We start from the raw sequence: 25603 nt of genomic DNA, 5'->3' as shown, positions 1-25603 counted from the left end.
CCTCCACTAGATGTATGAGGTTGGGTTTTACTTGGTGCCTCATAAGTGCCTGTAGTATCCTAATTTTGAGCATTTTCAGCTAGCAAGTCTAGGTACTCCATTGCTTCATTAGGGTCTTTATCCTCAAAAGTTTCATTGCACATCAATTCAACCATTTGCCTATCTCTAGGTGTTAACCCTTCATAAAAATGTGAAACTAATCTCCATGTCTCAAAACCATGATGAGGGCAAGTATTAAGCAAGTCTCGATACCTATCCCAACATTGGTAAAATGTTTCTCTTGGTTTTTGAGTGAAAGTGATGATTTGTTTTTTGAAAGAGTTTGTTCTGGGAGATGGAAAAAATTTCTTTAAAAATTATTGTTGCATTTCATCCCAAGCACAAATAGATCCTGGTCTCAAATTTTGTAGATGTTTTAGCTTTATCTTTTAATGAAAAAGGAAAAAGCTTTAACCTGATGGTGTTCATGCTATAATTTGAGTCATTATAGGTGTTACAGACCTCCTCAAATTCCCTTAAATGCAAGTATGGATTTTCTAAATCTAAGCCATGAAAACAAGGTAAAAGTTGAATAATGCCTGGCTTAAAATTAAAATGAGATGCATCAGGAGGAAAAACTATGCATGAGGGTGCACTTGTTCTTGTGGGATTCATGTGGTCTCTAAGTGTTCTAACACGAATATTCTCATTATTCTCGTTATGAAGCGACTGGTTATCTTCTTCGGCCATATTTTCTGAAAATGATAAGGATACCCTACAAAGTCTACCACTTAATGTACGTGACCAAACTCTCGTGCACGTGTAGGAAGAGAATAAAAAGAAGAAAAGAAAAGGAAACAAAACAAAACAAAACAAAAGTTAGATAAAATGAAAGGTGAAAAGAGAAAATAAAATAAATATTATAATTTTACAAGAATTTACCTCCCCGGCAACGGCGCCAAAAACTTGACACGACCAAAAGATTGATGTTTTCTCCCAAGTGCAGGAGTGTCGAAGTAATAAATAACCCGGCAAGACCGGGGTCGAACCACAAGGAGGTTAATTGTATAAATTATAAACAACAACAACAACAACAACAATAATAATAACAAAGAGAGCTTTGAGATGTGATATTGATATAAAGATTAAACAATGATAAAATAATTGTCAAGGTTAGAGGATCCACTAATGGTATTTCAAACAAGTATAGTATAAACTCTTTTTATTACTCAACTGGAAACCACACACAAAGGAGGTTCCAATCGGATTATAAATTGTTAACATGATTACATTAGTTATCTTATTTGAATAATGCTAATACTTGTAAATGTTGTCAGGCATTCATGATTATAACTTATGTTAACAACAAATCAAATTCCTTTCATAGCACAGGTGTCGGTTATACCATATGGTTGGGCTATGAAAGTGCCAAGTATTTGTTCTACCAAGGGTTATACAACATAAATCTAGATTAACCATTTAACAAGCAAAGTATTAAAAGTGAACAAGATAACAAATATAAAACATGTTAGTATCAAATATTAAGGTCCATGTTGAGTTTATATTATACTTATTCTTACACCATTAGTGTAACCTTTTCACCTTGACATGATAAACTTAACTAAACATAATGAAAGAGAGAAACATAAATAAACAAGGAAAGGAAATGAAAAGCATAAGTAAGAGATTAATATAAGCAAAACTTAAGCATTACAAAATATAAAGAGAGAGCAAGAGCATGATCTTGATCTAAAAACCAAGATGCCTAAATACATGGCAAATACCTCCTTTTATAGGCCAAAATTCAGAATTATTGATTTGTTGACTAATTGTTGAGTAGGTGGCCACATCTTGACTTGGTGACAATCCTTATCTTATTGTCTGCCAAAAACGTAATTGATAACATCATAATTTGAACAGACTTAAATCATGAAAGTTCTAGGAAATTGTCTCAGCTTTCCAGGTTAAAAATTGGAGGTCATTTGGAGTTCTAAAACTCGAGATATGGGCTAAACATTGAACAGTGTCTGGGCTGCAGGACAGATTCAGACTTCTCCATTGTTGCTACAATTTGGACTTGAAAACAGCCTTTTTAAATCTTGGACTCCCATGAAAGTTTTAGGCCTATTTCTTAGCTTTCCATCCATATAAGGCAGACATAAATCCAAGATCTACAGCTCCAGATATGACCCGATGACCGAACAGTGTTCCAGTTTGGACTGAACCAACATCTCTTTACTAAGTTTGGCCCTCTCTTTGTCCTTTCAATTTCCGTACTTAAACTCATCAATCAATCCTTTCATTTATGTGATAGGCCTGCATTTAAGATAAACATTTACCATAAATTAAAGGTATCTTATGGTATCAGACTTGTTATTATAAAACATGCTTTAGTTAAGGAGTTATAGATACTTCAAGTGCAAAATGATGATATAAAACCTTGATAAAAATGCACTTTTAAGTACTAATCAATAATCAATCGATTGAAGATATAGAATCATCATAGCTTTCCAATAGGCATAGTCATTACCATCAAAGAAAGGTGGCCTAGAGGTTGATGATCCTTTATTTTGTACATTAAAACTAATGGTTGCAATTCTACTCAAAGTCTAAGCAAACTTATAAATGAGAACCAGACTCTAATGCCAATTATTGTTATAGGATTAAGGTAACAATAACACCTAAATGAGTGAATTAGATGTTCCACTAATATTAACACATATTGCAATTAATTAAAAAACAATTAAACACAATTAACCAACAATATAATTAAATTGCGTAAAGTAAAAGGATAAGGAAGAGAGATTGCAAACTCGATTTTTAATGTGGTTCAACAAACTCACATCCACACCTCATGCACCAAGCCGGTCTTGAGTATTATATTATTAACTAATCCAAGCCAGATATTACAATGTCCTTGGTGAATCCTTATTGAGCCCTTTTTTTTCCACTACTTGAAGAAATCTCAACTTCAAGATTTTTTACCTTGGTGATGCATCTCACCAATGACTAATAGTTTTTCTCCTAAACTCTTGAAGGTTTACAATTGTTTGAAATGTAACAATACTCTTTCAAAGAGTAGATACAATTGAAAACTATGATGTCTATAACTCACTAAATAACATTTGGTATCACCAAACGATCAACTAGTTCACACATAATTCTAGTTTTGATAGTTTTAAACCTGATGAATTCTTAGAACCGTTTTATTAATCCTTTTAAAATGTATGCAAAGTGAAGTGTGTGAATTCATTTTTGTTAGTATTATCAAGTAGGATATAAAGATTTATATATGAGCACTAAAATGAAAAATTCATTTTGCTTCCTTCTTGGACTTGATCCATGCTTGTTGATGTATTCTTACATGTTTAATGCTTATTCTCAACTAAGCATATTATTAATATAATTTTGATATTATTATCATCATCAAAATATATATAAAATCATAAATATATTACCTAAAGATCAATAGAAACAACCACCTATTTTCTCTTTGGTCGTTTATCCTTTAATTTTAGTTTTTGTTAACAATTTTGAAATAATTGACCATCGACTTGGCTAGAAAAGGATTCAGTAAAAAAAGAGAGATTAAAATTAAAAAAAAGACCACTTTTTTAATCAATAATGATTTGTAAAAAGATGGACAATGCAGGTGTGTCCAGTAAATGACCTCTAGGCTTAGTTCCTTTTTTTGTTTTTGTTGATATATATATTCCATAAAAAACCGAAGAAAACCACAATATGTATATACACAAAGAATTAGTAAATAAATATAAATTTAAAAATTGGAGACATAATTATTATAAAAAAACCATGGGTCATTATTAAAAGAGTCATGTCAAAATGATAAGTATATTTATTGACTCCTAAATGTAAATTATTGTTGCAAATTGGTTCACCATCATCTTTTCCCAATGTCTTCTGTCATTCGAGTATGTCTTATTGTTTCTCTTTGCGTGTTGACAAGTCACCTTCTCTTAAAATAAGAGAACCATTCCACGCATTTTGCTTCCCTCAATGCGCCCCCTAATCATATCATGACAAGTGGAATGTTGCCAGATTGTTAGTGCTCATGGTGTCGACGCCATTCTAGCTGTCTTCCAACCAACACTCATCACCTTTTACTCAGCGGCTCGAGTCATCCTGATTCCATCACTAAGTGGGCAGATAGGGATCTCTAGTCCAACTCAATTGGTAATTTACCACATATTATTTGATATATTTGTTTTAGTAAGATTAATGGTCGGTGTCTCTGTCTATATATATATATATATATATATATATATATATATTAACACATTAAAATTATTAACACGAAAACAAACTTTCTAAATATATTCTTAGGAAAAAATAAAGAAAAGAAAGAAAATTTTATAATTGAAAATCAAAATTCAAGTTAGAAGAATAATTATTGGCAAGTGAATTTCAATTTTCAAAAAGAGAGAGATATGATTTAAGGACATTATATTCATCGATCCTTGAACATATTTCTCCATGTGAGAATTTTCTTAAAATTCATATATCCTTATATATTTATAAGGATATAAAAAATTACAATTTTTTAAAAAATTAACCGAATCTAAGAACAAAAAAACTAAAAAAATTAAAAAATTCAGAAAGACAAAAACTTTGAATATTTCAAAAAAATTAAAATAATTAATAAAAATATAGAAAAAACATAGAGACTAATGAAAAATGTTTAGAACTCGTGTCCTACAAAATCAGATCAATTTTTTAACCTTTAGATTTTACTAGGTACTTTCATTTTTTTTCTTTTTTCTTTTTATTGTTATTATGTTTTGTAAGTTCTTTTCCTAAAGTTTTCAAGTTTCTTTAATTTTTTATAGTTAAGTTTCACCCTTTTTTTTTAATGTTCTTATAATTTGAGGGGTATTTTATCAAATAATAATAAAAAAACAATATATGGGAGAAAATAATAAATATATAAGGATGAACATGTCAAAGAATACTATCCAATGTATAAAAATAAATCAGTCAATTACTCCTATAATCAAATATAATAAAGAACTTATTCGCAACTAATACAATAAAATAAAAAAAGAAGGTTAGAAGTATGGTTCACCGTAACACAAATGGAACTCCCTCACCAATCCTTTTACCTCAGGGCATTATTGTCATTGTACAGACTTCCATGAATTGAATACACGAAGCTTTCATTAAAATAACAAGTAATGATAATAGAAACCTCTCTCAGCTCATCATCCAGTCAAATAATTTAAAAACCTTAAGCCAGCTGATCTCACCGTCAAGATAACAAAATTCAAAACGCAAGTTAGATTAGGTAGTGTTTAGCTTATGCAATTGCAGTTTTTTTAAAAAAGAATTTAATAAGTAATTTTATTAGTAATTTTAAAAATATAAACTGTTTAGTTAAAATTGTTGTGAGATAAAAAAATTATTTTAGTTTTTATAAAATTAATGTTTGAAATGTAATTATATGTGGGGTTCAATTTAAAAATATAAATTATTTGACTAATCAAAAAAAAATTTCTTTATAATTAAATAAAAAAATAAAAATTACCACAATAATAAACGGTTTAACATATCATAAATACACATTGCATATTTTTAGACAAATAAACTCAATAACACAATAAATTATAAATTAGTCTCTTGGTTTTTATTTTAATAATAAATTAAATAGTTTTTCTAATTCTAAAAATTAATCAATTATATAGCATTATTTTTGTTTATATTTAAAATAAAAATAAACGTTTTAAAATTCATATGTTAGCCTAAAATTTAGATGAGTATCAATAGAAAAAAAGAAGAAGAAGAGAATTTAGTTTGCAATAAAAGCTGATAAACCTCTCTTTATAATATTGTCATAAGATAAAATCGGCTATGGAAATAGAAAATAACCAAACTTGTTGATGATATGTATAAAAAACATATAATTTTTTTTAAGATGAACTAATACCAAATACAATAATTTATTAAAAGGATAAACCTTCGAGGGTTATTTGACTATAGTGAAAGAGAGTTATATATTTTTTAATGTAAATGTTGATGGCAGCATAATAATTGTGTATAAAATGTTTATTAATATGTAAAAACACTTTAAAATAACTTTTTATTTTTTTATTAAAATCATTAAAATTATTATCAATTTAATATTTTTTAAAAATAAAAAAATATTATGATTATATTAATCATTTTGGATGAGCGACACAATCTTGAGGGGAAAGAAATTATTATTTTTATTTAACAATAACAATATTTTTGAACTGAAAGATTTTAAAAACACACTTTTCCATAAATCTTTTTTTCTAATGCAAAAAAAAAAAAAAAAAACCTTTAGGGATTGATGATGTGTTTTCTGAAAAAGAATTAATCATGAATACAAAATCCAACACATATTTTATGATATATTTTTTTAATATTGAGATGATGATATATTGAATAATTATTTTCTCAAATATTGTAACAACAACATATTAGATCGACCTGAGTTAATCAAGATTAACCAGCTCAATTTGCAACCTAAATCATAAGACCATGATAATCCATCTAAAGCAAATCAAAACAAATAACAAGGCTCAATACCCAAGGAACTGAATGTTGAAAGACTAAATTAAAAATTAAAAATATTCAATTCAAAAAAGACAAAAAAAAAGACCCAAGTAAATTTAAATCAACCTATTAAACTCATGATTTGGGTCATGTATCATATTGAATTTAATAACTTTCTATCTCTTAAATTATTCTTTATTTAGTCACACGAAGTGTGGGGCTAAAAAAAGAAAAAATAGCCTTTTTTAAAGTTGGATAAACAAAAAGGTTTTTTTTTTTTAATGAAAATAACAAAAAGAGAAACTTAAATGACGAAGGACGAAATTTTTTTTTAATTTTAAAGAGCTAAAAAAGCATTAAAAAAAATATCATTTTAAAAAATATCAATTCAGCCAAGTGCGCAGGCCAAGCCACACATCTGGCCCATAAACATAGGCATGGCTGGCACGTTGAGCCTTTTTTTTTTTTTCTAATAATAGAGGGTGGACAACACATCGTCTGCTCACTATTTAAAAAATAAAACGAGGCAAAAGACATGTCATCTACGTCTCCAGAATCCAACGAATAGAGAGTCGCTGAAAAATTAGGGTAGTAGTATTTTTTTCATAAAATTTATTTTTTCAACCTATTTGTGACCTAAAACACTTAGAAAATACCCTAAAGACCTTGTTAAGCTTGTTTATGGGATCAAATAACCTAAAAACATGTCCATAAACCTAAAATCAACCAGAATTCAAAAACCTTGTTGAGCTCAAATATATCATCTCAAGCAATAGGAAGGCCAAATAACACCCCATTACAACTCATCTCATCGATTGGAACCCATTAACATCAAAATTGACTTTTTTAGTGATCTAAATTGATGTCAACAAATATTTTCTCTCTCTATCATTGGAATCTAACGAATTTATCCCTCCACTCTAAAACAAAGACTAAGAAACAAGAAAAATAAAATTTTGGACTAAAATGCATTTTAAAAAACTAAAAGGGCTAAAAAGTGATAAAGTGAAAAATAGGAGGAGTAACGTATATTTTTGGAAATTGTTGTTCTAAGATTAAGGCAATAATAACACCTAAAAGAGTTGAATTAGGTGTTCAACTAATATTTACAAATATTGTGATTAATTTAAATAAACAATTAAACACAATTAACCAACAATATATTATCAAAATTAAGACCAGAGTCTTTTAAGGTTTGTTTTATCCATAAACTTTATGCACAACAACTACCCGCTATAATATATTCGACTTCAGTTGTTGATAGGGCTATTGAGTTTTGTTTTTTACTAGCCCAAGATACTAGTGATGATCCTAAAATAACAAGTTTCATTAGTACTATTTTTATCAACTTTACACCCAATAAATCCAACATCTGAATACCGATTCAAATTCAACTCGTTTCCTTTCGAATACCACAACCCTAAATCAATTGTACATGCAAATATCAAAGAAATTCATTTTATAGCACTAACATGGAATTCTTTAGGACATGTTTGAAAATTTCCACATAGACATACACAAAACATAATATCGAGTATACTTGGAGTTAAATATAAGAATAAACCGATTATACCTAAATATTTGGTGATGTCTATATTCTTATCATTTTCATCCATATCAAGCTTGGTTGATGTTCTTATAGGTGTGTCAACTTCTTTGACATGTTTCATCCCAAATCTTTTAGTAGATCTTTGATACACTTGCTTCGGTTGATGAAGATGTCATTCTTTGCTTGTTTGATTTGCAATTTAAGGAAAAACATTTAATTCTCCCATCATGCTCATTTCAAATTCATCTTGCATACATCCTGCAAATTCCTTACAAAGAGATTCCTTAGTAGCATCGAATATAGTAACATCAACATATATTTACACAAACAAGATATCTTTACCTTTTTCTCTTTGTGAAGAGGGTGATGTTAATTTTACCAATGTTAAAACTATTATCAATAAGAAAAGATTTTAATTTATCATACCATGCTCATGTTGCTTGTTTTAAACCATATAAAGCCTATTTGAGTTTGAAAACATGATCGGGAAAATGAAAGTTTTTAAAACCTTGAGGTTGCTTAACATACACTTCTTCCATAATAAGACCATTTGAAAATGCACTTTTAACATTCATTTAAAAAAGTGTAAAATTAGCATGGCATGCAAAAAGCTAAAAGCATTCTTATTTATTTTAATCGAGCCATCAGTGTAAAGGTTTCTTTATAATCAATATCTTCTTCTTGATTATAACTTTTGACAACTAGTCTAGCTTTATTTCTAACAATGGTCTCATGCTCATCAACTTTGTTCCTAAAAACCCATTTAGTTCCAATAATTAATTGGTTGTTATGTCTAAGGACTAGTTCTCATACATAATTTTCTTTTGAATTGGTTTAACTCATCTTGCATGGCTAAAATTCAATTATCATCATTTTCAGTTTCAAGAAATGATTTAGGTTTTATATATGAAACAAAAACAAAATGACCATTTATATTTGTAAATGAAGTTATAGCCTTTGTTCTTCAAAATGGTTGTCAATAATTAACTCAAAAAGGTAAGAGATTATGTACCTTAACTCTTTTGGTGGAATAAAAGAGTTACTTACCATCTCTTATTGATTACTTGTGCTTGGTTGGTCTTTGTTTATTTTTTTATTGTTAGCCTCCATGGGGGTCTTATCATTAAGACTCAAATGTTGACCACATTCATTAATGTGATAAAGAATCTCAACAATTTTATCATTTTGAGTTTCCTTGAAGACAACATACATGAATTCTTCAAGACACAGTGTTATATTATTATAGACTCTATATTCTTTACTAATCCAAGTTAGAGATTACAATGTCCTTGATGAATCCTTGTTGAGCCCTTTATTCACCACTTGAAGAAATATCAACTTCAGATTTTTTACCTTGTAGATGCACCTCACCAATGACCAAGAGTTTTTCACCTATACTTTTGAAGGTTTACAATTGTTTGAAATGTGACAACACTCTTTTAAAGAGTAGATAATACAATTGAAAACTATGATGTCTATAACTCACTAAATAACACTTAGAAAGTATGAAAGTGTTTAAGTATAGTGAGTGTGAGAATTTATACTCTTGTGCTAGAATATGAAGGTTGAATTTAGCATAACATTATAGTATGTTAGGATTGATGATTTCTAGCTAGTTTTGCTTTTGAAATAGTCTCTATATATTGTATGTTCGGAATTCTCTTACAGTTTTGCAAGAATGAGAGCTATTTATAAGTTTCTAAAAGAAACCAGTCGTTAGACCCACTGACGGCTGAAGCGATCGACCAGTTTCTATAAATTTCTAGGTGTTCATCCCTGATGAGCAAGCAGTCGACCGGTTCATTTGGTATCATCAAATGATCAACTGGTTCATGTATAATTCTAGTTTTGATAGTTTTAAACTTGATGAATTCTTAGAACCGCTTTATCAATCCTTTTAAAATATATGTGAAGTGAAATGTGTGAATTCATTTTAATTACTGCTTTCAAGTAGTATTTAAAGATTTACACATGAGCTGTTGCGATGTCGCGGTCGCACAAATTAATTACCCTAACTTAAAACACACAAGATAGTATAGAGCAAGCAAGGGGTCGATCCCACGAGGAAGGTTTAGTTCAGATTTTTATGCTATACGTTATGTAATTGGGGGGGTTTGATTTACAATGATCTAAACTATGGTAGAAATTACACTAATAAACAAAATCAATTGAAACTGAAATATATCAAGAAAACAAACCTTGGTCGCAAGCACACATCCACCAACAGAAATCACAACCGATCCTTGAAACGAAACTCCAGTTTATATTCTGAATTTTTATCTTTTCTTAACGTTGGTTAATTAACAGATCCGCTGTATAATTAACCCTAACCAACAAACAATCACAGTGTCCGCACTAATGATTTAATCCAATGGCAGCCTTAAGATCTAGATAAAGTCATTAATCTTAACAACCAAGTTGTCAGTTTGTGTTGCATTTGATCGAATGTTCTCCCTAAGTTTAATAACGTAGTTCCGCTACAATTATCAAGCTTAGTTGCTTCACAAGTTTATATACCACAACTCCGGTTTTGATATCAAACTTAGCAATAAATTGTTCACAATAATAACTTAGAGTCCGCTCTAGCAATTAAGATAAACAATCACAGGAAATATGCATAGGAAAACAAACATACTCATTCATAATACAAACTGAAAATAAATGGAAGAATAAATCTCATTGTTCTTGAAATCTGAAGGTGTTTGCGTCCTTGCAACCAAGAAAACGAGCTTAGCCTTGCATATCTATTGAACAACTACTCCTAAAGATGAAAGAATACATGATTTCTGATTTGTAGAGGGGAGAGTTTGTGTTTCTTCTCTTATGGCTGCCACCCCTCTTTCTTTTATTCCACTGCACTCCCTCTCCCTCTCTTGGCTCTCTTTCCTTCCCTATTGGCTCTCTTCATAGCATAAACTTAGCTGCCTATTTATACACAAAATGTAAGTAAGAAGAATCAAAGTTCAAGTGTGAACATCGATAGATGGTGGTAGTGTGAAGGCGGCTGACGGCTGGTGGCTGGTGGTTGGCAGCTGGTTTGTGGTTGGTGATTTGAGGTTGGTGGCTTGAGGTTGGTGGCTGCCTTCCTTGACCTTCTGGATTGATTTACTAGAGGAGCTAAATTGCTGAAATTAAAACTTGGATGTCGGTTTGGATGCTTCGGGATGTAATTTGGATTCGTTTCTTCATGAAACCTGTTTGCTGGCAGAATTCAGTTGTCATCTTTGAAAAATCATATCTCCCTCATATGACATTTTTTTTGGCTGAAATTTGGAGCGTTTGTACGAATTTGAGTCAGGAATCCAACACAATTGAGTTTGCATCAATTGGATGTCTGTAGCTCCAGATATTGAATTTTTAATGGACAAAGGTCAACACTGGCAGAATGCGAGTTTTGACTTTGAAGGATGTGATTTCCATGCTCTTTGTATTTTTATTTTTCTTGACTTATATTTCCAGAAAGGTATGGATGTTATCTTTCTAATGCCACTAGAATCACTTCATTTCGACTTCTAGAACTCACGCTCTGCACAAAACATCGACTGAGGGTCAAATCTGTCAATTACCTCCAATTTACTCCTTTTTGCATCTTTCATCTAAAGGTGCCTTCAAAACATAAAACAAAGAATATCAAGGCATTTTATACATAAAACATAGGCAAAACACTAGTTAAATGTAGGTGAAACTATCGAATAATATGATTACATCATGAGCACTAAAATAAATACTTCGTTTTGCTTTCTTCTTGGACATGATCCATGCTTGTTGATATTCTTCATATAAAACAAGTTTAAAGTTATTCTCAACCAAGCATATTATTAGTATAATTTTGATATTATTATTATCGGCAAAACATATATAAAATCATAAATGTATTACTTAAAGATCAATAGAAACAACATTTATTTTCCCTTTAGTCTTTTATCCTTTAATTTTGCCTTTTGTTAACCATTTTGAAACAATTGACTATCAACTTTGCTAGAAAAAGATTCAGTACAAAAAAAACAAATTAGAGATTAAAATGAAAAAAACAAGATCACTTATTTAATTAATAATAATTTGTAAAAGGATGCACAATGCATGCGTGTATAATGAAAAGATCTCTAGGTTTAGTTTATATATATATATATATATATATATATTCCATTAAAAACCCAAGAAAACCACAATATATATAAAACAAAGAATTAGTAAATAAATATATAATTATTATAAAAAAACAACGGGTCATTATTAAAATAGTCATGTCAAAATGATAAGTCTATTTATTGACTCCTAAATGTAAACTATTGTTGCCAATTGGTTCACCATCATCTTTTTCCAATATCTTCTGTCGTTTGTGGATGTCTTCTTGTTTTCTCGTTGCGTGCTGACAAGTCACCTTCTCCTAAAATAGGAGAACCAATCATATCATGACAAGTGGACTGTTGCCGGATTGTTTGTGCTCATGGTGTGGACGCCATTCTAGCTGTCTTCCAACCAGCACTTGTCACCTTTTACTCAGTGGCTCGAGCCATCCCGATTCCATCACTGAGTGGGCAGATAGGGATCTCTAGTCCAACTCAATTGTTAATTTACCACATATTATCTGATATATTTGTTTTAGTAAGATTAATGGTCGGTGTCTCTGTCTATATATATATATATTGGCCGGAGTTTTGCTTAAGCTCCTCCAACAAGTCGCCGGCTAGATTTTCCGGCAATGTGTAACTTACGCTCGTTCTTCACTCCTCTACTAGCTGTACTACTACTTCAGTCATTGGTGGTTGTTGTCTCTGCTCAGGGATCTGCTACTACCTGGCAAACACTCACCGGTCTGTCTTTGCTTTTCTCTCACTACCACGCACTCAGATTTCTCTCTCCCTCTAGATTTTGTGTTTGTTTGCTAGGAAAATGCATGTGATGCTCGATTTTCTATTTTAGAATTACAGCTTAGGAGCTAGTTGCATTTGTAGGGAGTTTGCTTTCCGTCTTTGAAGATTTGGCCTTAAATAAATATTGAAAATATATAAGAGATGCAATATTTTACTTTTTTTTTTTTTTTACATTTGATTTATGATAAATGAGTAATTAGTAGAATTTGTGATAATTTTATTTATGGTATCTTAGATCGTTAAACACCGTTTTAAATAAGCTTTAGTTAAGAAAATAGCAAGGAACAACATGGTTACTATTTCTAGAATAAGATAACTTGTTTGTATTGGGCCTTGAAGATTACTTTAAATTCAAAGATTAAAATTGATTTCTTTTTCGAAAGCTGATTTTGATCTCATCATGGGCTTATGCAAAATGAATTCTTGAATTTCTTTCTTTTCTTGGAGAAATCACATCATGTCATTTATGGAAAACCTTCAATTTATATGAAATTCCTACCAGTTCAGTTCATTATACACAAAAAAAAAAGTGCATGCATTTCTTTTTCATGAATTACAGGCTTTTGGATATTGGTGTTGTGGGTGGTTTTTCATTTTTCTTTTTACATTTCCCCACACTCTAAGTTCTGATAAGTCAATTGTTTTATGTGATAGTTAATTTGCTTGAACCTGGCTTTCCAAAAACCGGAGGTTTCTATAAATCTGAGTTTGTTGAGAAAATTGACAAAAAAGAATGTTGGTCAATAAAATTCTTTCAAGAAAAATGGCTACTCATAAGATTCTTGGTGCTTTCCAAAATATTTCTATTATGAATACCCAAAAAATGTTGAACTTGCAACTTAACTAATTCTTATATGCTCACAAAATAATTTGATGTAATTTGTGTTGCAATAACAATTTTTGGTTAGTGAACTTGCAATCTGTGTTGCAGTAAATTTGCATGGATAAAAATATGACCCTATAACACATTTGAGTAGAGTCAATCGACCTTATAATGAAAAAAGCTCACTAATTAATTTCATTCTGCAGGAAATCCCCCTTTAGTCATAGCACGTGGCGGGTTTTCAGGATTATTTCCTGATTCTAGCTCAGATGCTTTCCAGTTTGCAACACTTACAAGTTTGCCGGGTGTTGTCCTATGGTGTGATGTGCAGTTAACTAAAGATAGTGTGGGGATTTGTGCCCCTGATCTCAGGCTTGACAATTCTACTAGCATTGCACAAGTTATGCAAAATAAGGATAAGTTGTACCTAGTTAATGGAATTCCTACCCGAGGATGGTTCACAGTGGATTTCACTCTCAATGAATTGTCACTTGTATCCTGTGAGTTTGGCTAAGACTTCAACAACTTGCTTCATATGGTTATTGGTCATTTTTTGGTAGCCTGTTTATTTCTATACTTCTTGTAAAGTATTATTATTACATGAAGTGATCATTTGAAATATCCAGATTTTCTTATTGTTGATTGCTAAAAATTTGCATGAATCAAGTGAATCAGCTGCCATTTCCTTCTTTTCATTTTTTGTTGAAATTAGCAATGAATTGACAAAGGCGGGAGTCAAACTCAAGACCTTACCCCTTTTATTTGCATAAGAATAACACAAAAGTACAAGCTGTTTATTCTCCATTCTTATTATTTATTGTTGTTGTTATAGTCCTTCTGTTTGTGAAGTTTGCTTGATGTATAAGTGATAGTAATGGTCAAGCATGAAAGACAGTTAATAACATCAGGTCATTTAGAGACACTGAGAGTTTTATTGCAGATAGGATACTTCAATCAAATATTTGAAGAAAAAACCAATGGGGGGTTGTTTTGTTTTTGGATTTGGATATCCCATTGTTGATCTTCAGATTTTACTGATAGGGACCTGCTCATTAGTCTCTGAAGGAGATTTTATCTAAATTGATCTTCATGAGATTGACTATGAAAATTTTCTTAGCATACCAGTCTGTGTGGATCAACTGTTTCTTAACTTCTCAATTCCTGCCTTGAACTTCTGATTCTGACATTGTTTTTCCTTGACAGTGAATCAGGGAATCTTTTCTCGGAGTGAAAGGTTTGATTACATTTATCCCATCCAAACTGTTGAGGATGTGGCTACCTTAAAACCACCAGGCTTATGGTTGAATATTCAGGTAGAGAAGCAATATAATTTCTGTTTTATCTTACACCAGTACCTTCTATGAACTTATTAACATGAAGCCTTCTTTACTGTTGTTTCTGTTCTTCCCTTCCCTTTAATTCAGTGGAACGTGCACTACCATCTATTATTTCAACCAAATCTTTTTGTTCTGATACTTTTGCAGCATGATGCATTCTTCACACAGCACAATTTGAGTATGAGAAGCTATGTACTGTCTCTATACAGAAGGGTTGTCATTAATCATCTCTCATCACCAGAAGCGGGTTTCTTGAGAAGTATTGTTAAGAGATTTAACCTAAATATAACAAAACTGGTCTTCCGGTTTCTGGAATCAAATGTCATCGAGCCATCAACAAATGAGACATATGGTTCTCTCTCAAAGAACTTTACTTTCATCAAGACATTTGCATCTGGAATTCTTATCCCTAAGTCATACATATGGCCTTTAGATGCAAGTAATTACTTACAACCTCATACTTCTATCGTCTCGGATGCACACAAGGCAGGGCTAGAGGTTTTTGTATCAGAATTTTATAATGACGTTCCACTAAGTTACAATTACAGTTATGATCCTGTAACTGAGTATCTCAGATTTGTTGACAATGGTGAATTCTCTGTTGATGGCGTGCTCTCTGACTTTCCAGTAACTCCTTCTGCGACTATTGGTAAGCTGTAATCCTTCTCTTTAAGCATCATGGATCTGAACAAACCGTGAACTATTGGTTCAATCTAGTGTTTTTCAACTTAAATAACTGGACATTTAGCAGTAATTTCTTTATGGGAACAGTTGTTAGCCTGCCTACCATCATTTAACTTTCAACTGTTGCTACTTCTAGCTTCTCATGTCAGAACATGCTTGATACTTTATTCCTTATCACTGCATGATTCAAATTTTGGTCGAACTTAAAAGGTTTAGTACTGTGACTGCTGTTATCATTGACTCATAGAACCATTGAGACAATTTCTCTTCTTATCCTAGCTGTAATCTTTCGGTTGGAGTTAAAGATTATAATGCTTAAGTTCTGTCTGGATATTTCTCCTAATCCGGAGAATAAATATTTTGAGATTCTGATTTCTCCTTCTGTATTGCAGATTGTTTTTCTGGTCTGGGCAAGAATGCTACACCTCAAGGTGCAAAATTATTTTCTGATTCTTTTTATATGAGATTTAACTTCAAAGGATATTGCATTTTTTGAACATTAGTACTTAGCTCTTCTGTCCTCCTTTTCTCATGGTTCAGTGAACCTTTCGGTCATCTCAAAAAATGGTGCAAGTGGAGACTACCCTGGTTGCACTGATTTGGCTTACCAGAAAGCTATTTTAGATGGTGCTGATGTTATTGATTGTCCTGTTCAAATATCAAAAGACGGGATACCATTTTGCTTAGGCTCTATAAATCTTTATGACAGTACAACAGTTGCCCAATCAATTTACAGCAATCGTGAACAGAATATTCCACAGATTAAGGCAGGCAGTGGGATATTCACCTTTAGCTTAACATGGAGTGAGATTCAGAACTTAACTCGTAAGTTCAAACTGGTTGGCTTTTACTTCTTTTGCTTTTTCAATCTTCTGTTGCACCCCCTTCCCAATAAAACATGATTTTTTTTATAAATTTTTTTTCCTTTTAGTGGGGGAAAAAATCTTGGCCTATGAACAAACAATTACGTGGAGGGGCATTACTCAATCCTCACATTCTGTTAAAATAGAATGCTCAGTACTGGATCGCAAAGTTAAAATAATTTAGGACATTGAGGAAGAGAAATAAAGAGTGGCCAGCCAAAAAAACACATCCATCTAGGGCTCAAAGGAAATAATGTCTTGGTCGTGGGAGTCACAAGACAAGATCTCATAACCAGCTATTCCCACCACTTGAGATTTGAGAATAAATACATGAAAAGAATTACAGAGATTACAATTCTTGGAACAATACTAAACGCAAATGTCCTTTGCCTGGCACCATTCTTTTGATTTTGCTCTCTTTACATTTTAAAAGGTAGAATTTTGTGAGAAAAGGAACAGAAATATTCCTCTGCTCTCTTTTTTGACTCCTGCCCAACTCTAAATTCTGCTTTGTAATCTAGTTGTTGTTGTTTGAATTCCATATGTTGTTTCTTTGTGGATGTATGATTGTCCAAATGTTTTCATTGAAGAAAATGATATTGTATTGATCTTTTTCTTTTTTCATTGTAGCGGTGATTTCCAATCCATATTCAAAATATGAATTGTTACGGAATCCCAAATTCAAAAATTTAGGGAAGTTTCTAACATTGTCTGATTTCTTAGCATTGGCAAAGAACACTAGCTCGCTTTCTGGTGTCTTGATTAGCATTGAGGTGGGTTTTTGCTAAGCTCACATTACTCGTACATGATCCTTTGTTTGAATCATCTGATTCCTGCTATAGCATTTGCTGCATTTTTACTCTGAACTTGCATAAACTGCTTGCACTTGATATTCCTTTGATTGTTTGTGGAAATTTTACATTTTTCCTGTTGGATGGAAAGCATGTTATCAAAATCAAATTTATCATCACACTACACCTTATTAGTAAAACAAAAGCAGTGCTTAATTGGTTAGTTCTGTTAGTGGAACATATTATCTCTTTTATTTTTCTTCCCCAACTTGGAAACCATTTCACACATGGTATTAGTTTCCATGGTTGATGGAACTTAATGGACCATCATATTCAGTGGTTGCTCATTTCAGATATCTCATCTGCTAGCGATCTGCATTTTCATTTCTTTTGTAGCAATAAAGATGACAATGGTTCCTGTGGTTGTATTAACCGCATCCTTTGGCGTAACTTCCTGCCATGCTTCTAGTCTCATGAGCAGCTCACATGCTTAGTACAGACCTTTGAGCTATAATTGCACGCCTGGGGATTTCTCTCATAGAATAATAGAATAAGGTCTTCAACAGCAGCCAAAAAAAAAGAAGAATATGTGATTATTATTTTTGTCCACATTTCATGCAGCTCAGTAGAAAAAATGAAGGTTGTTCCCACCCTGACTGATGTTTGTTGTCTGTTCTGTTCATTTCAGAACGCAGCCTATCTTATAGAGAAAGAGGGATTACCCATTACTGACAAAGTACTTGAAGTCTTGAGCTTAGCTGGTTATGATGATCCAACTTCCAAGAAAGTTATGATTGAGTCCACCAACAGCTCAGTTCTAATGAAATTTAGGGACGAAAGCAATTATGAGCTTGTGTACCGGATTGAAGAGGATATTCAAGATGCTCAAGATGCAGCACTGAAGGACATCAAAGACTTTGCTAATTCTGTGGTCATCAGCAAGGCTTCTGTCTTTCCTGAAAGTTCTTCATTCCTCAGTGGTGTTACAAATGTTGTGCCAAAGCTGCAATCGCATGGGCTCTCAGTTTATGTGGAAACTTTCAGCAATGAGTTTGTATCTCAGGCATGGGACTTCTTCTCAGATTCAACAGTTGAAATTAACTCCTACGTCATGGGAGTCAACATCAGCGGTGTTATCACAGAATTCCCTCTGACTTCTGCCAGATACAAGAGTAAGTCACTGATGTTTCTAGTTTATATGCAACAATACAGAGTGAATCCTGGACGAAGTTGTATGTTCTGGAAAAATTATTCCTTAGATGATCTTGTTCTCATGAAAATGTCAGTTTAATTTCATACTGTACTAGGCTGAGAAAAATAGGTTCGCATATTACATGTTATGTGTAGAAATCAGGTTAGGATCATACAATATGACTTGAGAGTATATTTAACTGCCATTATTTGTGTTAGTCTCATTTCAGATTTGAGGGAAATTCCATAATAAATTTATCCACCAGACATGAAGTGATATCTGTTTGCCATTTAGTAACACATTGCTCCATTTTATTGCAGGGAACCGATGCTTGGGCTATAATGTTTTACCTCATTACATGAGCCCTGCTCAGCCTGGCGGTCTCATGCCGCTAATCCCACCTTTTGCCTTGCCCCCAGCTGAGCCTCCAAACCCAGTGTTAACTGCACCTGATGTTGTGGAGGGACCCTTGCCCTCTCATACAGCAAGTCCCCCAGTTCCAGGTGGTGGAGCTACAGCAGTACCACCAGGAGCTCCAAATGGGCTGCCCAAGATTGGTGCGTGCATCTTCCTGTCCAATTTGGCTATGCTCATCACCATTCTTCTGCTGCTTTAAAACTTTAACATGATCACTCTATTCAAGATCATTATGTGCTTTGTCATTTCCAATCTCTTTGGTCAAAGATGAAGCACCTTGGAGCTTTTTGTTGAACGACTGTTGAAAGCTAATCTTTTGTGTTCTTTCCCCTCTCATTTGGGTTATTTATTGGACGGCTGTGAAGCTTTCTTTTGGATGTAGCATTGTAGGCATTTTCTTCCTTAATTCCCTACGTGTTGTGAAAAAAAACAAATTCCTTAGAGGACACGTAAGATGTAATGGTGAATTGACTGCCTGTTTCATGGTTGTAAGATATTATTATTCTTTGATGGTAAAGTATATGGGTGGTATGGAAGAAACTTCAAGGATAGATTTCCATTTGTTATTTGCTGACTTTCAAGTTGCAAGCTGATTTTCCTTGTTTAGAAAAGGATGAAGAGATGAAGCTCTTATTAAAAAAAAAAGAAAAAAAAATGTGACAGACGTGCACATGAGGGCTCGAACCTAGGAGCAGTGGAAGGAGACAAGCCCCTCCCACCGCCAGGCCAAGACCCTCAGTGCTTTTTTTGCAACTTTGCATGTGTCATTTATGGCTTCTTCTTTTTTTTTATGGTCTTTTCTATTTGTATATTCTCGGAAGTTCAAGGTTTCGGTCAGATTTCCGAACAGTTCGATTTAATGAGATAAAGTTTGAATTTGTAGCGCAAAGACACAATTAAAAGAGAAATGACCAAGCTAAAAAATGTGGCTCATTTGAAATTTGGGTGAAGAATTTCATTTTTATTATTGTGATATCACGGTCACACAAATTAATTATTCTAGCTTAAATAAACAAGATAGTATAAAGTAAGCAATAGATCGATTCCATAAGAAAGGTTTAATTCAAGTTTTTACGCTAGATGATATGAAATTGAAGGGGTTTTGAACACAAATTAATTATTCCAGCTTAAATAAACAAGATAGTATAAAGTAAGCAAGAGGTCAATCCCACGAGAAAGGTTTAATTCAAGTTTTTACGTTAGATGATATGAAATTGAAGGGGTTTTAAAGTTATATAGGTTATGCTATGGTAAACAAGATAAAGCAATCACGCTGAATTAAATAAATCTAAAACTTATCAAGAGAAAAACATTGGTCTCAAGTAAATGGTTACCTATAAAAATCAGAACTGATCATTGAAACGATACGTCAATTTATATTCTGAATATTTATCTTTTCTTGACATTAGTTAGTTAACCGATCTGCAGTGCAACTAACCCTAACTATTAAACAACCATAGTGTCCGCACTTGTAATTTAATTCAATAGTAGCCTTAAGAACTAGATATGATGATAAATCTAGATAACATAATTGTTTGCAGTCTATGTTTGATTTGATTGAATGTTTTCTCTAAGATTAATAATATAGATCCACCATAATTATTAAACTTAGTTGCTTCACAAGTTTAGATATTACAACTCCGATTTTGATAGCAAACTTAGTAATAGATGGGTTAGAATAATAATTTAGAGTCCGCTCTAACAATCAAACTAAACAATAATAGGAAATAATCATAGGAAAACAAACATACTCATCATAGAAACTGAAAAGAAAAGGTAAAATAGATCTCACAGTTTTTAAAATCCGAAGGTTTCTATGTCCTTGCAATCAAGAAAAAGAACTTAGCCTTGCATATCTATCGAAAAACTAATGAAGAGAAAAGATGAATACATGATTTCAGGTATAGGAGGAAAAGGTGGAGTTTTTTTTCTCTTTCTGGCTGCCCCTCCCTTCCTTTTTCTCTTTCTTTTTTATTTGATAGGAAACCATAATCCCTACTTCCCTACAAAATAGTCCTTTTCTAAGTAGACAATTTACATTTAAGTAGTGCAAATAAAATCTTCAAGCTTTGACTTTGAATTTAGAGAAGTTAAATTTTCTAAATAAAGACTTGGATGTTAGTTTGGATGCTTGGGAAGTAAATTGAACTTGTTTGTTCACAAAACTTGTATGCTGGTCGAATTTATAAATCGTCTTAGAAAAATCATATCTCTCTCATTTGAGCTCTTTTTCTGCTGAAACTTGGTAGGTTGATAGGTCTTCAAGTCAGGAATCCAATAAAATTAAGTTTGTATCATATGGATTTCTTTAACTCAAGATATTCAAGTCAAAATGACTGAAAGTCAACACTGGCAGAATGTGAGATTTATCTTTGAAGGCTGCAATTTCCATGCTTATTTTTTTTTTAATTTTTCTTTCCATATATGTATAGAAAAGTATGAATTTTAGCTTTTTAATTTCACTAGAATCACTTCATTTCGACCTCTAGACCTCAGGCTCTGCACAAAACATCGATCGGAGGTCAAATCTATCAATGTTCGACATGGGCTGGAATATGGTTTGAATTATCTCCAATTTACTTTTTTTTTAAAATCTTACATCCAAAAGTACATTAAAAATATAAAATAAAGAATATCAAGGCATTATATATATAAAACATAGGCAAAATACTAGGTAAATGTGGGTTAAACTATCAAATAATATGGTTGCATCATTTATTCACATATTCTCCATTAACTCCTCATTTGGTTCCTTTAGTTTTAACATTTTATGTTTTGGTCCAAAACTATTTTTTTCACGTTTTAGTCATTGGGTTTACAATAAGAGAAAAATCAAAGGAAAATGAGGGACGTGAGAGAAAGTTATCGATTAATAATATTTTGACAATAAAAAAATTGATCTTTATGTCAATGAGTTCTATTTGATGAAAGGAGCTTTATTGATGTGTTTCTTACCTTTGATCTTGCTAGAAAAAATAGATAAGATCTCTGGATCTTTATTTATATTTAGGATGATGTTTTGGCTTTTTGACAAATAAAGGGTTTGTTAGAGGTTATATATTAGTTTGTGGAGGTTTATAGGGTGTTTCTTTGGTATTTTTAAGTAAAAAACGGGTTGAATTATTTTTTTTTGGGTCTAATAAATAAGGACCTTACTTTCTAGTTACATCAAGTTGCCTAAAGTCTACTAGTAAGTGACGCGTCATTTACCACTATAGACGCCACATCGTACTCTTATTTTTTTTTTTTTTAAGATGGCCAAGCATGTGGACTTGGCCTCCTTTGTTATGGGCCAAGTGTGTAGGCCCACCCAAGCCCAATTACACAACCTCTTTTTGTTAAGGTCTTTATGGTTTTTTCATTCTATTTTAATTAAATTTTATTTAAATAAATTACTTAAAAATATATCTAGGACATCATTTTATTAAATATTGTTCTATTTTTACTTGGATTTCAACTAAGACTATAGTGTTCTTTTTATAATATTAGTGAGTGTTCTTTTTATACACTCTTTCATGATTTTTTTAAAAAAACTCTTATTCATTGACTTTTCTATACATGTCTATTTTTATTATTGTATAATTAAATAAAAAATAGACTTAAAAAGTTCATTGTGGAATCACTCGAGCAATGTATTATTCTTATATTGTTTTAATATATTCATGTCAAGATTATAAAAAAGAACCTCATTAATAAGATGAATGAGTTTTAATTGAAGAGACCTTTTTTTATCATTATTTCAAATCGTTCAAATTCGTTTTTGATATTTATTCTAATTGCTCTCAATTTTTATCAAATAAAGCATATAGTGAAAAAAAAAACTATATTCTTTTAGAGAAAAATATATTTATAAGAAAAGAAGGAATTATACATGCAAATTACTTTTTTCATTGAAATTTAAATTATTAATTTTCTTATAAGAAAAATTGACATATAATTAAATAAACAAAATTGATTAACTCCTCTTTGCATGAGATCAACTATCTTAATCTGTATCTATCTCTTGAATTTTCAATTTATTTTTTAGCTAGCGTTAATGACTCTTTTTAACATTTATTCACACATATAATTCTTGATTTATTTGATTAAACGTATGTGTTAACTTTTTATTTAACAATTAAATTTTTTTCTTTAAGCTAAAAAACACACTTAAAACGCCTGAACATTTTTTTATGTTAAAAATTAACTTTTGATTCGACCCGAATTGAAGCACATGTAAGATGACTAGTAAAATGTGTAAGGAAAAGAAATATATTGTCATACGTAAAAGAAAGCAATAAGTAGCATAAAATTATGAGTAAATTGTATAATAAATTATGTATATAAGACTAACCATTGTTTTAAGCTATTAGATGATATATTTATATTTTTATAGAGATAAAATCTCACATAAACATAAAATCTTAATCTTAAACAAACAATCTATAACATATAAAGATTATACAATTTTAATCTTAGCATAATTTGCACTTATTTACTTGCACACATTTTTCTGGCAGACATCTCTATAATAACATATGCTTATATCAATTTATAATATCCATAAGTTAGGTTTTATATATATATATATATATATATATATATATAGGATTTGATTAATCAATCACTTAATGTGAAACTTAATCTCTTAGATGATTTTCGAGCTTAACCTTCTTTATTGGTTGATGTTTAATTTTATTTTTCTTCATTATTTTTCTTAAAAACTAACAATAAACTATATTGTTCTTAATCACATAATACATGAATAGTTTAACTTTGATATAAATAATGCATCCATATTTCTTTATTTAATATAAATGAAAGAATATTGATTTACCTTTTTTATTTCAATCAATCATAAAATTGACCATGAATGACATGGAAAATCAAGAATTGTTTTTCCAAAATGTCCACCATATTTCATTGTCTAACATGTTAGACATTTAAGAAATTTCTAAATAAAATGTTTTCTAGCTTTTTGGCATGATATTACAAGTATAAAAACTATAATTTTGATTTATAGTTAATTTATCAATTCAATCAATTAACTTTCTATCCTTTCATCTTCTTTAAAAAAAAGCCCCCGATCCTTATTTGAAGAAACCAAAGATTTCTAAAAAAATGGATAAACCTTAACCTTACTTCTCTCTTTAAACACATAAATGACATCTTCAAGCTCAAAATAAAACCCTTCTCTTATCACCCACTTCTAGCATTACATAGATTGTATCACTAATATACACTGATCTATCATCAGCATTTCCCTAAAAATACTGATTCAAGAATGTCTTTGGGCAATATCAAGAAGAAATTCTATAAGAAGGAGATAACTTGTTTGCCTTAGATATATAGAGAAAGGCTTTTACTCTAGAAAAATCAAGGGAACCTCAATATATAAAGAGAATAAAACCACACTTTGATGAAGAATGAAAATGCTAATAGATCTTTGACATAATCCAACTATATAAGATTACCACTAAGCCTAGCAAGGAAATGTGACAACTTTATCATTTTTTTAGTCAAATCAAATAACATCTTTATGTTTAGGTATATGATGCAAATTATATTTCTATATAATTTGGCTTTGATAGGAGCCTATACTCAAGAGGTTAGCTTTGTGCATCCATATAATTTATTATAGGTCAATTTGAAGATTTATTGGTAAGTACTCCTAAATATAGTGTTATTTTTAAGGAGAAGAAAGTAACCAAATTTTCCTTCTAGATAGAACATGTGGCTTTTTTTTCTCTTTTAGGTATATAGATATTTAATTTTTTCCAGGTCTTATAAATTAAATAAGGCCTAGTTAAATATAGTGGTGACCTTGGCTAATGGTAGGACCATTGTCCTAAGACCTTTTATGTTAAATCATATATATATATGGTATTAGAGGAATGCCAAGTGAGAGGTGAAGACCAACCACCCTTTCAAGATAAAAGAAAATTTTTATTGAATTTTATGGTGGATTTAAGCATGAGAAACTATAAATTTCCATGAATCTAGTGTTGTGTAGTCGAATTTGGACTCCCTATTAATTTATAGAGGACAAATTTTGATGATGATCCCTTTCCACAACTTTCCTTTCAAGAGATACCTAGATATTTTTCTATCTGTGACAAGGAGTGACCGATCCATGGTCATTTTAGTGTCTATGAGAACATGCCCTAGATGGCTATTGATTCTTAAACGTCAAAGGATAAATTGTAAGGGAGAGGAGAACATTGTAGTGTGAAAAATTATTCTAACCTAAAAGGATCTACAGTTTAGTTTAGTTTAGTGATATATTTATTATAAAGGAACAACTATTTTTCTTATGAGCCCTATAACCTCTATTTTGTGGCAAGACAATCGAAGTTTGTATAATGTGTTTCATTTCTAATGTACTATATCATTAATAGTTCTAATCTAGACAATAATTTTCAAAATTCTAAAGGAAGTGAAAAATGTAACATAGTTAACAAAAAATAATTTTGGATTCTATAGTGTGAGAGACTTTATGCTAATATTAGGAAATTAATTAAGGTTTTTCCTATTGTACAAGAAAGCTATATATATGTCATCTTAAACCTTTTTTAAAAAAA

The 25603-nt window shown here is 31.2% G+C and overlaps 1 protein-coding gene across 4 annotated transcripts in view; it reads left to right on the top strand.

The window, feature by feature from the left end:
- LOC7485079 (glycerophosphodiester phosphodiesterase GDPDL3) overlaps nucleotides 1-19594 on the top strand; it is a 52963-nt gene extending 33369 nt beyond the window's left edge. For 2 of the 4 annotated variants that reach the window (XM_052455994.1, XM_002300317.4), the window contains exon 10: nucleotides 19130-19594. In XM_052455994.1, the coding sequence (XP_052311954.1) occupies nucleotides 19130-19242 (113 nt within the window). In that variant the 3' untranslated portion in view covers nucleotides 19243-19594. Of the gene's footprint in view, nucleotides 1-12456; nucleotides 12877-13965; nucleotides 14260-14962; nucleotides 15073-15243; nucleotides 15746-16172; nucleotides 16212-16320; nucleotides 16606-17273; nucleotides 17417-18122; nucleotides 18607-18946 lie in introns of those variants that run through there. The other 2 variants (XM_002300315.4, XM_052455995.1) reach the window with 2 other exon arrangements.
- Nucleotides 19595-25603: the final 6009 nt, after the last annotated feature.

The sequence above is a fragment of the Populus trichocarpa genome, chromosome 1 (genome assembly GCF_000002775.5).
Source record: "Populus trichocarpa isolate Nisqually-1 chromosome 1, P.trichocarpa_v4.1, whole genome shotgun sequence".
Lineage (NCBI taxonomy): Eukaryota > Viridiplantae > Streptophyta > Magnoliopsida > Malpighiales > Salicaceae > Populus > Populus trichocarpa.
Note: the sequence above shows the minus strand (reverse complement) of the source record. Positions and strands in the feature narration are given on the sequence as shown.